The sequence below is a fragment of the Peromyscus californicus genome, unplaced genomic scaffold (genome assembly GCF_007827085.1).
Source record: "Peromyscus californicus insignis strain IS unplaced genomic scaffold, ASM782708v3 Scaffold_16__1_contigs__length_79575227, whole genome shotgun sequence".
NCBI lineage: Eukaryota > Metazoa > Chordata > Mammalia > Rodentia > Cricetidae > Peromyscus > Peromyscus californicus.
Genome location: NW_026294458.1, coordinates 39,467,430 through 39,481,131, shown reverse-complemented (window position 1 = coordinate 39,481,131; position 13,702 = coordinate 39,467,430). Strand labels below are relative to the sequence as shown.

General features: G+C 40.0%; 1 protein-coding gene across 6 annotated transcripts in view; it reads right to left on the bottom strand.

Moving 5' to 3' along the window:
• Abi3bp (ABI family member 3 binding protein) overlaps positions 1 to 13,702 on the bottom strand; it is a 205,305-nt gene that overhangs the window by 140,163 nt on the left and 51,440 nt on the right. For all 6 annotated transcript variants that reach the window (XM_052740892.1, XM_052740896.1, XM_052740894.1 and 3 more), the window contains exon 2: positions 12,263 to 12,442. In XM_052740892.1, coding sequence (XP_052596852.1) covers positions 12,263 to 12,442 — 180 coding nt within the window. The remainder of the gene's footprint in view (positions 1 to 12,262; positions 12,443 to 13,702) is intronic.

Genomic DNA, 13,702 nt, shown 5'->3' with positions numbered 1-13,702 from the left:
AAACACCCTTTCATGAGTCTTACTTAAATCTGCTAAATTATATGCCTTGGAAGAAAATCAAATGATTCTAGGATATCTTGTTTTTAATGAAAAAAATTGGATTTATCTTGAAGATTTAAAGCCAAATACTTCCCACCTAGTGAATATATTTCCAATAAAATAACTAGCTCAGAAAGTGATTTTAAATAAAAGAGGAAAAAAAAAACCCTCTATCTTAAGTGGTACTCACAGTTCTCTCAGACTTTGTGAGCCTCAAATTTAACCCTTTCCCATTCATTAATTTATAATATTTCTAAGTTCAATTCAACATGAAAAGAAAAGGAAATATAAGGCCCCTAGGATCTTCGGCTGGTGGAACTTTTTTATTTAGGTAGAGTATGACGGAAGACAGGTTACACATACGCACATGCACATGTGCATACATGCACACACACATGCACGCACAACAAGGCACAAACACGTGCATGCATGCACAATTACTAACATTAACAGTAATGCTAAAAGCAGGTGCCAAGCTCTTGGTGTCTGTAGTAGATGGCAGCAGCTCCCCAGGAGGCTGAAGCAGAAGGATCCCTTGAGTGCAGATGCTCAAGGCCAGGTGAACAGCACTGTAAAGCCTTGGGACAGTCACTTAAGCTTAGATTTCCTTATGGGTAAGAGCAGTGGTTCTCAACCTTCCCAAGGATGTGACCACATGTCACATGTAGTGATAACCCTGACCATAAAATTATTTTCGTTGCTACTTTGTAACTATAATTTTGCCATTGTTATGAACTGTAATGTAAATATCTGATATTCAGGATATCTGATATGTGACCCCTGTGAAAGGGTCGTTTTGCCCTCCAAAGGGGGTCACAACCCACAGGTTGAGAACCACTGGGTAAGACGCTCCCAAACATGCTGTGTGCTCAACAACTGTCTCTTCTTTTGGTAACTGCCCATCTTCATGACTGATACCTGTTTGCCGTTTGATACTTACCAAAGGATTCAGGGAAGGTGGGCCGGCTTCACCTGGTCTCCATGGCCACACTGCATCACTCCCTGCTGTTATTTTATCCTGCCTCTTCTCCACCCATATTTGTCCAGGCCCACATATTTAATCCCCTGTATAGCACCTTCATTTTCTCATCAAGCTTACTTCTAGCTATTTTCCGCCAACAAATCCACAACCCCTTTCCTTGTGATGTCTGCCTTCAGTAGAATAAGTAGTAACAACCTCCATTGTTCTAAACCTTATTCCACTTCTGAACAAAATGATTAAAGAATGCACAAATATGTTATGTAGAGATAGAAAAGGGAAGCTACAAGTCTAAATTGCAATGGTAGACGTACACGATACATTTTTTCTAGTTTTCTAGTTAAATATAAGAGTTAAGGGGAAGAGTCAGCAAGATGGCTCAGCCAGGAACATGCTTGACGCTGAGACTAATGTCCTGAGTTCAATGCCCGGAACCCACATTTTGGAAAGAGAGAAATGGTTCTCAGACTTTGCATGCTATTATCATGACTTCCAGCCCTCCACCCCATAGATATGAAAATTAAATTTAATAATCAGTTTTAATTACTACTGTATGAGAGTATAAGCTGTGTCACATTTTACAGCATCTAATTTGTTTATTCACATCTCCATTTCTATAAGTGAACTCTATTCAGGATGTTTTGAAACTCAAGATTCTTCTGAGAAATAAAAGTGAAACACATCAAAATAAGAAACTATTAAAACTTTATGCAAACTTGTTATCAGTTGACTAAATGAAACCGTGTTACTCTCTCGTTTTCATTTGTGTTTAGTAGAGTAAGTCAAATTTCTTTTTATATATTCTTACTAATAACTAATTTACCAGGGATGCTGGAAGGTATTAAATCTAGAAAGCGGGGAACCACCTTTCTCCCTTGGGAACCTATGGTTGTGGAATTCTAAGCAGCACCTGCTCTCTATCTACCAAGAGCAAGAGGCAGCTTCAATGCAGGAGCCGCCACTTGATGATGAAACCATGATCATGGGAGCGAGGTGTGTGGCCACCAAGGCTGCATCACAACCTCTGATTTTGCTTTGGATTTGTTTCCAGATCTTGTTTTGAGAGCTGTCCCTGTCAAGAAAACAGGCTTGGGGCACAACACTAAGATGAATATGACTATTTGTTTTCAGTTAACAACATCTATGATTTCCTGGCCTCACTTCTCAATGACGAATATAAAACCAAACTAAATCACACCACCACTCTTTAATCAAGGGTTTTCACACTAGAGATTAAAATCTTGCATAAATTTCCACCAAAACTTTAGTGGAAATATAGACTAACCTTCTTTAGCGACTGAGACAAAGCTCAGAAATATAAAGTAAGAACAAGACTATTCAGCTTGATCTATCAGAAACTGATAAAATTTATAAAACATTCGTACTCTATGTTGGGATATATATGATATATATATATATATACACTCTATGTTGGGATATATGATATATATATATATATATATACACACACACACACACACACACACACACACACAAATATATATATATATAAATAATCTGCTGTGCATCATTTACCCAATTTCACAACACTTATGGAAGATCATTCTTTATTTTATACACAAGAAAAATGAAATGCAGAGTAGTTGAATATCTTACCCCAAACCACTCCACAGTAAGCAGGGGTATCCAATTTGAATCCAAGTCTGTTTGACTCATAAGTACTTTCTGTATCTACTGCCTCTCAAGTAGAGGGTAAACTTTCTTAGGACATGGAAGTCACGATTCTGGCCCAGGGCTCCTTCCAGGACACAGCAACTAAAAGGACACCAGCTTGCAGTTTCAGCACTAGCCCTGGAATCATTTGTAAAGATGGTGGCTGGGAGTACCCCGAGAAGTCCACAGCTGCACATAGAAATGTGCTCCTTGGGAAATGATCACAACTGTGAGATTTAAAGCACTGGCCTCCATTAAACCCACTGGACTCCAGGCACCTGGCTAGAAGACAAACCAGTCAGAATTTGCACTGGTTCCAAATGTATAAGACACTTTTCCATTGGTTATTTGAGCAAGCAAAGTAAAGCTATTTGCCTTGTGCTATCCAATTGATGGACTGATTCACTCACTCACGCTTTCCCTCTCGCTCTGCCCTCTCTCTCCCCCAAATGTTCAGCAGCTGAACATAAAACTGGATAGCAAGAGCTACTTGGGAGCAGGTGGCCTCTGTGAGTTCAGGACCAGCCTGATCTATAAAAAAGAAGCAAATTCTTCAAGTATAAATCAGTGATGAGAACATTTGGGATATGATTACAAAAAATGAAGGAGTTTGAACCTAGAAGATCTAGTCATTGAGAATTCTGTGTTTTCACACCATTTCTGGACACTAAATTTTTCTACTGCTTTAATTAATCTATTAAAATCCATTTTTTTGTTTTTCAAATTCTTGAGACTCAGTCTAACTATATAGACTAGGCTGGACTGAAACTCATAGCAATCCTCCTGTCTTAGCTTCCTAATGGCTATAATGAATGTGAGCCACCACACCAGCTCTACTTAAGTCAGGTTTTTACCAAATTTTGTTTGAATATGAATATTAAAATAACAAGACAGAATAAAATGTTTTACTTTGTGTGTAAGAGTGGTTGAGTGGCTTAAAAAATGCCAATTTATACTTTATAGAAATATGAAAATATAGAAAATCTTATGTGATTAGTAAGAATATCAATCCATATGTCACTAAATATTACCTTGAATATTTGTCAAAAACAGCAACTTCTCATGACGCAAGTGAGATACCATAGTAAGCATGTCATAGGGAAGGCATATGTCAGGCAATGTGACATAATAGCACTTGTTTTGAAAATAAAAATAATTTATTACGTTTGGCTAAAGTCCAGTGCACTGGAAAAAGAAATGCTACTGTCCCATTACAAAGGGGTGAGTAGGTGCTGTAAGAGATGCTTTCTTTCCACAAAGAAATAAAATTTTCTCGCTCCTTCATCTTCAGGGGATTTCAGCTCACCACTTTACAATCATGAAATCATCACCTGCCCACAGCATATCTATGAAAACCAGACTTGCTCCTAATGGACAGAACAGAGAATGGCCTTATGGGAAACTGGCTGCAGAAAGACATGAATGCCACGTGTGCAGCTTGTGACAGCTAGGATAATGGTCCCTAACCCCCAGAACCTTTATGTCAGGTGACAGAACAGAAGAAATTTACTGTGCAGACAGAATTAAGGTTGATAACCAGCTGACCTCACATGAGGACAGCATCCTGAACTATCCAGATGGGCTCAGGACCACCACAGTTTTTCCACAGTAGGAGAAGCCTCGGGACTGGATGTGATATGGCAGCTTGGTCCACTACTGTCAACTTTGAGGTAGAAGAGGAATGCAGAGGATTTGGAAAAGGGCAAGAAATGACACTCTCCTCTTGCCTCCAGACAATGTAGTGTGGCCAACACCTTGAGTGTAGCCCACTACAACCCAGTTGAACTTCTGACCCACCACTATAAGATGATAAATTTATGTTTTAACCCTCCAAGTTTGTGTTAACTTGCTACAGCAACAGACATCTGATAAATGGTGGCTAATGAGTCAGGAACAATTGATGCTCGTACAGTCAGGCAAAACGCTAAGCAACCAATCTGATGAGCTGGAAAAGAACATTTAACTTAGAACATGAATGTACTCTGAAGTAATAAAAACAAAAGCACACAGATTTCTTAGTATAAAGAAATATGACCAAACAGAGCTGGAGAGATGGCTCAGCCGTTGAGAACACTAGCTATTCTTACAGAGGACTGAAGGAGTTCAGTTCCCAACAAGTTAGGTGTGGCTCACAACTACCTGAAACTCTCTTCTGGCCTCTGCAGAAACCTACACTCATATGCAGACACACACACACACACACACACACACACACACAGGCACATACACATGTGCATGCATGCAATTAAAAATACAATAAACCTTTAAAAAAGAAACATGAAATGGGCTGGAAAGAGTAAACGACACAGGTAGGGATGAGGCCAAGGGAACGTTGTCTTTTGGACACAGCAGGAAACATAGGAACTCACAGTAGTTGCAATCGCATACACAAAACCTGTGCGAGCTCAAGCCAAGGTGTTGGGCACACACCCTGACCCCCAGCTGTGGGGGTGTTGGCAATTTTAGCTGCGGGGAGAGGGAGAGGGAATTTTCTCTGAGAATGGAGCCCCTGGCAAGTTGACCATTCTCCAGAAGAAGACCACACGGCCAAGAATATTTGGACAGCAAAAATTGGCCTTGAGGAAATTTTAAAAAAATAAATAAATAAAGTTGGATGGATAGGGAAGGGAGTTGGATTTGGGGATGGTTGGGGGAGGGGGAGTGTATATGATCAAAACATATAAAAATACTCAAAGGACTAAAAAAAATTTTTAAAAGCCCCTTATTGGTTGTCCAATGCAGAGTGGTCAGCCTTGGAACCATATGCACACAAACAATAGAAGCAGACTCAGCAGGTTTTATTTACATACATCTGTATGCACACACACACACACAACAAATATAATCAAGGAAAGAAAGGCTATCAACTTGAGCATAGGAAGGTATGGGAGGGGTTTGAGGGAAAGGAACAAGGAGGATCCAGTGGAGAAAAAAAGGGGGACATGATATAATTTTATTAAATAGATTTTTAAAGCAAGAAATATAAAAAAAGAAAAATAGTAGGACTATTTTTCTGCTTTTACTAGAATATTAGAAAAGAAAAAGGATTAATAAAAAAGAACACATTCATCTAAAGGACAAGGAAGAGCTTGAAGAATGCCACATGGAACAGCCTCCTAGGAGTTCCGGCATCTTTGTCCCTAAGGTTCCTCAAAGCACAGGGATTTGTCCATGATCTGCCCTGAACGAGCAGGTGCTGACTTGCCTGGTAACAGGACTTAAAACAATTTACATGACCTCTGGAAACCTGAATATTCTCCACAGCTTTGAGTCCATCATATCCTATACCACAAATATTTGGTGGTGTCCATTCAATGCAACTCGTTCTGACATAACAAATTAGAGAGAAAATGCAGAATCCAGCCGTTGGACTCTTAACCAATGAACATTTTTCAAAGAGGGAGGGGATCATGGCATAGAAAATGCCCTTAGTGTTTCCAGTGGTTAGCAAGACCTTGGTGCAACCCAGCAAAGACAAAACTAATACGGAGGAAACACACACACACACACACACACACACACACACACACACACACACACACACAGACAGATTCCTCCTTGGTCCCTAAAGGTCACCTGCTGTGGGATGTTCTGTATGGCAAATGTGTTGCTGATTAGTCAATAAATAAAACACTGATTGGCCATTGGCTAGGCAGGAAGTGTAGGCGGGACAAGGAGGAGAATAAAGCTGGGAAGTGGAAGGCTGAGTCAGAGAGACACTGCCAGCCACCATGATGAGAAACAGCATGTGAAGATGCCAGTAAGCCACGAGCCATGTGGCAAGGTATAGATTAATGGAAATGGATTAATTTAAGCTGTAAAAACAGTTAGCAAGAAGCCTGCCACAGCCATACAGTTTGCAACCAATATAAGTCTCTGTGTTTACTTGGTTGGGTCTGAGGGGCTATGGGACTGGCAGGTGAGAGAGATTAGTCCTGACTGTGGGCCAGGCAGGAAAACTCTAGCTACAGTCACCTCTAACAACCATCAGCTGACCTTAATTATTTTTAAGTGAATTTTTGGTTTTCTGTGTTGCACAAGCATAAAGAATGAAACAATTGATAATCCAAAGCAAAACAAACTAGGCCAGGTTTTGGAACGGGACAATGATATTTAGTTCTCATTAGCCTTCCCGTGAAACCCCAAACAGGATCACTGACATGCCAGATAGAGCAACAACAAACATCCCAGATATAATCAGATTAAAGAACTCACATGCTTTCCCTGACTGTAAACAATATTTTCTACACCCTGAAGCCAAGAGACCAATCCCTGGTCACTAAATTCCTCCATTCTGGTCATTTGTCTCCCTCCTAGTCACCAGGTAATACCCCAATACTGGCCATTACAATTATTTCTCAATTTGGCCTCCTGAGATTTCTTCAAAATGATAACGCATTTCCAGGTCACACAGCCTGCAGCTAAATCTCTGGGAACTCGATTTTTATCTTCCTTATTCTTGGAAACCTTGGTCCTCTGAGAAGGTGGAATGTGCTTATATTCAACAGTTAAAGAAAGCTTTACGAGCAGATGCAGCTTGCCTAGAGGATAATATTCCTCCTTACCAAATGGCCCTCAGAGTTTGTGTAAGCTTTCATACAGAACTCAGCCTACACCCTTTTGTTGCTGTGTGGATCACAAGGCTAGGAAGATGTTGGGCATCTTGTAAGGGTACCCAATGGCTCTGCAGCTGTAGTTACTCCTGAGATGGACTACAGAATATACTAGAATTTCCTTGAGTAGAAGTGACAGGCTGAAAATTCTAGATCACCCTGCTAATATGTAACAGCATCTCTAGACCTGGAATGTTTTCCCTTGGTATGACTATCTAGCTTCCATTTTTAAACCACTTATGGTACTAGAGAACATCATTTGACATATTGAAACTCCTAATAAATATACTTAGAATGCTTTAAATAGCACAGCCATTTAAATTTGAAAGGAATGTCTGTTCTTCATTCTGTGGTCTAAATAACGAGAAAAGCAATTATACAAATCCATATGAATTTGGATATCCTCACTGCTGCTCAGACGGCATTTTTCTAATATCAAGGTTAAATGCTGTACATATGGTTCTGATAATTCTACTAATGTCCCATCTCCTTTACATGCTCTCTAAAATCAGATTCAAAGTTTGGCTGCCTAAACAAGGACAATGCCAACAGACTTTCTAATATGCAAGTGGGAAATCTCATAATGGCCACCCCTAACAAAGAACTGCAGAGAACTAAGGAATGCTGACAGCAGAGAAGGACAATTATTCTTCCCTGGGGATGAGCCTCTTGCTTAATTGTCACGTTCGAAATGGCCAGCCCTGAAATCATAAACCGCAAGCAACACTGGGCAGACTCAGTAGGTTGCGATAGTTATGCACATACATAACAAGTGAAGAGAAAGAGGTCATGGATTGAGAGAGCAGGAGGAAGGGCACATGGGAGAGGCGGAGTGAGGAAAAAGAAGGGAGGAAATGATGTAATTACATTTTAAAATAAAAATGTTGAAAAAAAAAAAGTATGTCAAACACTCCCATCCTTTTTCTGCAAACAGCTTTGAAATTGAGTCACTGGATCCTCACGGTGGAAATGGGTGTGATTACTTTCTTAGAGCTGCTATTAGTCTTTGGAGCTTATATACCTAACTTCAGCCCTGATTTTCTCTCCTCTCCTTTACAGTGGCTTCAACTTCAAGGGGTCCTGTGTCAGTTTAACTCCATGTATTTGAATACTATTGATCATCCACTAAGGCCTGAAAGTAGCAAGACTAGGGAGCTAACCATTCTATCCTCCATTTTAGCCATAAATAGCCAGACTGACTCAATGCTCAGCTCCCAAATTATTTTATGTAGCTGGTTGTTTTTACTTTTTACTCTTTACTCTGTGGGGGCCCACCACCCAGCTCCCAAATAAATACATGGAGACTTAACTTTTTCTTATGAATACCTGACCTTAGGTTGGCTTGTTTCTAGCCAGCTTTCTTAAATTATCCCAGTTCTCTTCTTCTACATTGTATCTCTGGGCTTTTTACCTTTCTCTATTCTATATATCTTTCTTTACTTCTTACTCTGTAGCTGGCTGTGTGGCTGGGTGGCTGGCCCCTGGTGTCATCTTCTCCTTTTCTTGCTCCTCCTCCTTCCTCCTTGTGGGAGTCTGTGGGAGTCCAACTCAGACCTGCTCCCACCTTTTGGAGGGTTCTTGGGTGGAAGAGAGAGGGATGAGGAAATGATAGATAGAAAGATTGCTGGACATTTACCCACCAACCCCACAGTTCCCCAGAGTTTTCTTGAGTGTGAGCAGCAGGAAATATTAGATAGAAGGATTTAGAGTGTGGAGATAAACAGAAAATAAAGGACAGTCTCGAGAGGGCCTGGAACCTATTCCAACGAGCCCTGACTGTCTCTGCCCCAGGGTATTTATAGAGAACCCAAGGGGTGGAGCAAAAGACCTCCTCCCCCAGCACAGCCAAGTGCAGACCATCTCAGACACCTGCACTCAGGCCTGTGGTCTAATCATCCTCTCTATATGGACCTGCTGGGTAAAGCTACAAGGAACCTGAAAATGGGCTCCCACAAAAGATAAAAAGAGATGATAAGAAAGACAGAGACACAGGATAGCTTCAGGAGGGTCCAGCTGCCGCCCAGGGCTTTATTCAAAGGGGCTTTTTATAATATGCCAAGGGGAGAGGCAAAAGACCTCCCCTTTGCAAGAGCAAAGCACACCATACAGACAAGTGTAGACCCTTCCAAACACCTGGTAAACACACCCGTGACCAAATCATCTTATTATGCAGCCCTGCTGGGTAAAGCAAGCCTAGATTCTCTGACCCTGAGTAAGGTCTCATTAGATAGCCTCTGTGGGCCACCCACCTCCTTTTTTCCTTCTATTTATTCTCTCTGCCTGGTAGCCCGGCCTATCCGTCTCCTGCCTAGCTATTGGCCATTCAGTTCTTTATTAAACAAATCAGGTGTTTTAGGCAGGCAAACTAACACATCTTCACAGAGTTAAACAAATGCAATAAAAAAGAATGCAACACATTTTTGTATCATTAAACAAATATTCCACAGCATGAACAAATGTAACACATCTTCAACTAATATTCCACAACTATTTTAGGCTCCTAACTCTTTTTTTTTTTTTTTTTTTTTTTTTTTTTTTTGGTTTTTCGAGACAGGGTTTCTCTGTGTAGCTTTGCGCCTTTCCTGGTACTCTCTTTGGAGACCAGGCTGGCCTCGAACTCACAGAGATCTGCCTGCCTCTGCCTCCCGAGTGCTAGGATTAAAGGCGTGCGCCACCACCCGCCCGGCCTTGGCTCCTAACTCTTAAGAGGAGAATACTGGATAGCCAGTTGTCTGTTAGCAGGCACAGAGTTCATTGAGAATGGACCCCTTACCTCATAATCAGCAGTTTTTAAAACCCTACACTACTAGGTTCTTGATTTCCTTGTCAAAAGAATAGAATCTAAATCATATCTCTGGCCTGGGTGGGTTCTGAACTTCATGGAAGTTCATGAATAGATAACTGTCTAAACCTTGTAAGATTATTATCTGGCCAAAGGCTTGCTGACACATAGCAAGGATAAACTCTTGTCTCCTCCTTCTGGATGGACATGGGAATACCCTTGAAGAGAAGCTGTCTGTTCTAGAGAATTTAGAATAGTATAAATCCTGCCTAAAATGTTGGTTGTCTCCACTCTCCAAAATGCTATCTTCTGTACTACAAAGAAAAACACGTAAGGGAAGTAGCCAGCTAAATACAGGCCGTGGACAGCCCACCCAAAAGGTGTTCCAATTTCTCTACATACCAATGATATTCTAAAAGGAAAGGCAGAGATTTAAGATCCATAATCTAATGTAATGTGTGGACTTTATATAGTGATTCAAATAGACCAGTACTAAAAACAGTTGTAAGACCACATGAGAAATTTTAAGTATAAGCCAGGTATAGAGTGATATTGTAGGATTAAATGCAATAATATAATAAAAGTATGGAATTATTAAAACATTTATCTGTTATAGATGCATACTTGATAAAAGTGTATCTCTTTATGCTTTAAAATACTCCAGGAAACACTATGCACAGACACATAGACCAACATTAGCACAGTGATATGTATTCAAGCTGTACTGTAAGATATTCATCAACATTATTCCTTTTAATTTTGGAAATTTACACAATAAAAAGCCAGGCATGAAAATAATAAATAAAAGGGTTCCCAGTCCATTTGATCAATGTTCATTATTAAAAGAATGGAAGGCTGGAGTGTTTAAGCTGGACATTTTCTTTGGATTTCTGCACGTACCTTTCATTAGTAATTTGACTTCAGCTGTCTTAATATTTAATGCTTTCATCTGCTATCAAAGAAGCTAACAAGTGACCAAGTTCTCCATTTAAATAACAGAAAAATCCATCAAAAATGAAACATTAGTTCTAACACTCCGTGAAAAGGGGGTGGTGGTGTGTACTTCTGCTATCAATGTAAAGGTGAGCTTGTGGTTCTGGCCACTTCCTGCATTGAAGACTGGATAGATACCAGGGAATATTTATAAACATCCAAACTCAAATTACTCATGGAATTGGTTATTATACTTCTCAACACTGCCTAATTCTCAGAGTATGGGGGGGGGGGGTTTAATCAACTCCTGGGTTTGCTTAAAGTGGTTTCCTTATGTACTACTGAGTTACTCACTACTTAACAATACCATCTCTAGTTATTCATTAATTAACAATATTACCCCTTGGCTGACATTAAGGAGCAACAGCGATTTCTCTGGGAAAAGCAAGAGACAGAGCAAAATCAACTCATCTTAGTATTCTCGTTACACACTCGAAAATTCAAGAACCAATAGGAAGTATTGGAACACAGGGGATTAAAATTCTAAAGTTCGAAGACTGCCTCGTAAGCAACATCTTAGCAGGGTGTAAAGAATTGAATCTCACCCTAGACTTTCAAAGTTTTCACAATGAATCATCCTTATCAAAGCATTTAATCCGTTAAGTGGATTTTATTTACATTTTCCCCCACAGAGAGAGCAAGAAGATGGCTCACATCCTGAAACTCTAATTTTATATCATTAAAACGTTTTCAATGAAATGCATTATTTCATAATTCATATTAAACCTTAACCGCCTTGTCTGAATTACTTAAAATTTTTAAAATGCAATATGCTTTCTTTTCTTTCCAAAGATAATATCTCTTTCCAAAGATAACATCCAAAAATCTACAGTGGCCATCTTCTAATGGAAAAAAGGAAAGTCAACAAGAAGAAAAATTAGTTCACATAAATAATGCCACAAGGGCTAAGCCCAGTATTTCAGCTGTTTTTTCCTTATGTATTCAGTTATGTGGGTAGGGATTATAGGTTCAATGGCGGTTAAGACAATTATTTCTTCATACAATAAAAAACTTCAATATAAAGAATTATGCTTTGGGTTACAGTGATTACAAAGGTGATTTGTATTGCCACATTGGGCTCAGCCAAAGATGTAGATTAAATGTCTCTCATCTTCCCCATTTGGGGCATCTTGTTACAGTTGGTGCCTCTTACCACCCACCCCTCTCTCTGAGCTTACTTACCTACTACGGCCTCGGTGACTTTCCCTTCTGTGGGGAGAGGGAAGTATTGGTTTGGGGACACATTGCTGCCATATCCCAGGAGAAAGCCTTCCAGCTTTACATTTGGATTTGGACGCAGGAACTTCAAGAGGATGGAGTCGCTGGTGGTGTTGATGTGCACTTTCAGGTTTGGTCTCTTACCTGAGGATGGAAATACAAGGTGAGTGTCTGATACATCATCCCTTTTCATCCCTCAACCCCCCGCCAGAAAACCTTGCCTGTTAGCAGCATTTTCCTTAGAACAAATGCTACCTCTTTCGCTTCCTTTTTTTTTTTTTTTTTTTTTTCCTTCGGTTTTTCGAGACAGGGTTTCTCTGTGTAGCTTTGCGCCTTTCCTGGGACTCACTTGGTAGCCCAGGCTGGCCTCGAACTCACAGAGATCCGCCTGGCTCTGCCTCCCGAGTGCTGGGATTAAAGGCGTGCGCCACCACCGCCCGGCCTCTTTCGCTTCTTAGGATCATAGTGCAGATGCAAAGCTGACCAAAACATGACTAACATTAAAATCAAGGAAAATGTGCTTACTACTGTATAAAGCAAAGCAAAATAGAGGGGTCCAAGTTTTGGTGGTTTGTTACTGAGGGGGTAAGTGGAGTTTTGGGGAGTTTCATTTTTCTATCCAAAGTAGGTCAGAATCTTCACTTTATACACGTTACCAAGATATGGTGCAAAGGAATAAAGGTTCTTGTTGGTAAAATTTAATCACTGTACCCTGAAATATCTCAGATGCCCTGTACATCAGATATTTACATTACAATTCATAATCATAGCAAAAGTACAGTTATGAAGTAGCAACAGAAATAATTTTATGGCTGGGGGTCACCCCAACATAGGAACTGTATTAAAGGGTCTCAGCATTAGGAAGGTTGAAAACCACTGAGTATTAAGAATGATAACCCCTGTGCATATAGAAGTTACTATATGTTACTTCTGCTATTAATTCTCAACATACCGCATTTTATTTGGCCAGGTTAGTCACCCCACATTCTAGAACAGGGAGTTTGTCCTGACTCCATCACCTTTGTTGATTGACCACTCTACAATCCCTCAACCTTTGCTTGACCTTCTCCACATCCTTTACTCATCCAGTTATCACTTCATCGATCCTCAGTGTCTAGCAAAAAGGTAAAACAGCCTTTTTCCCTTCATTCAAAATAGACGTGTCAACATTTCCTCTAAATTATTGTTTATGTTAGTATTCAATGACACTTTATACTTCTGGAAAATAAATGCTCTAGTATTTGGGGCCCATATCTCCATGCATCACACATTAATTTTAATATTTAATGATAAATCATCTTTATGATGAATTATTAAGGTTTGACTCCATCATGGATGTTCAACCTTTTGACACTGAAATCTAATATTGTCATTTACAAAGTATTCGCTCAAAAACTGTGCCAT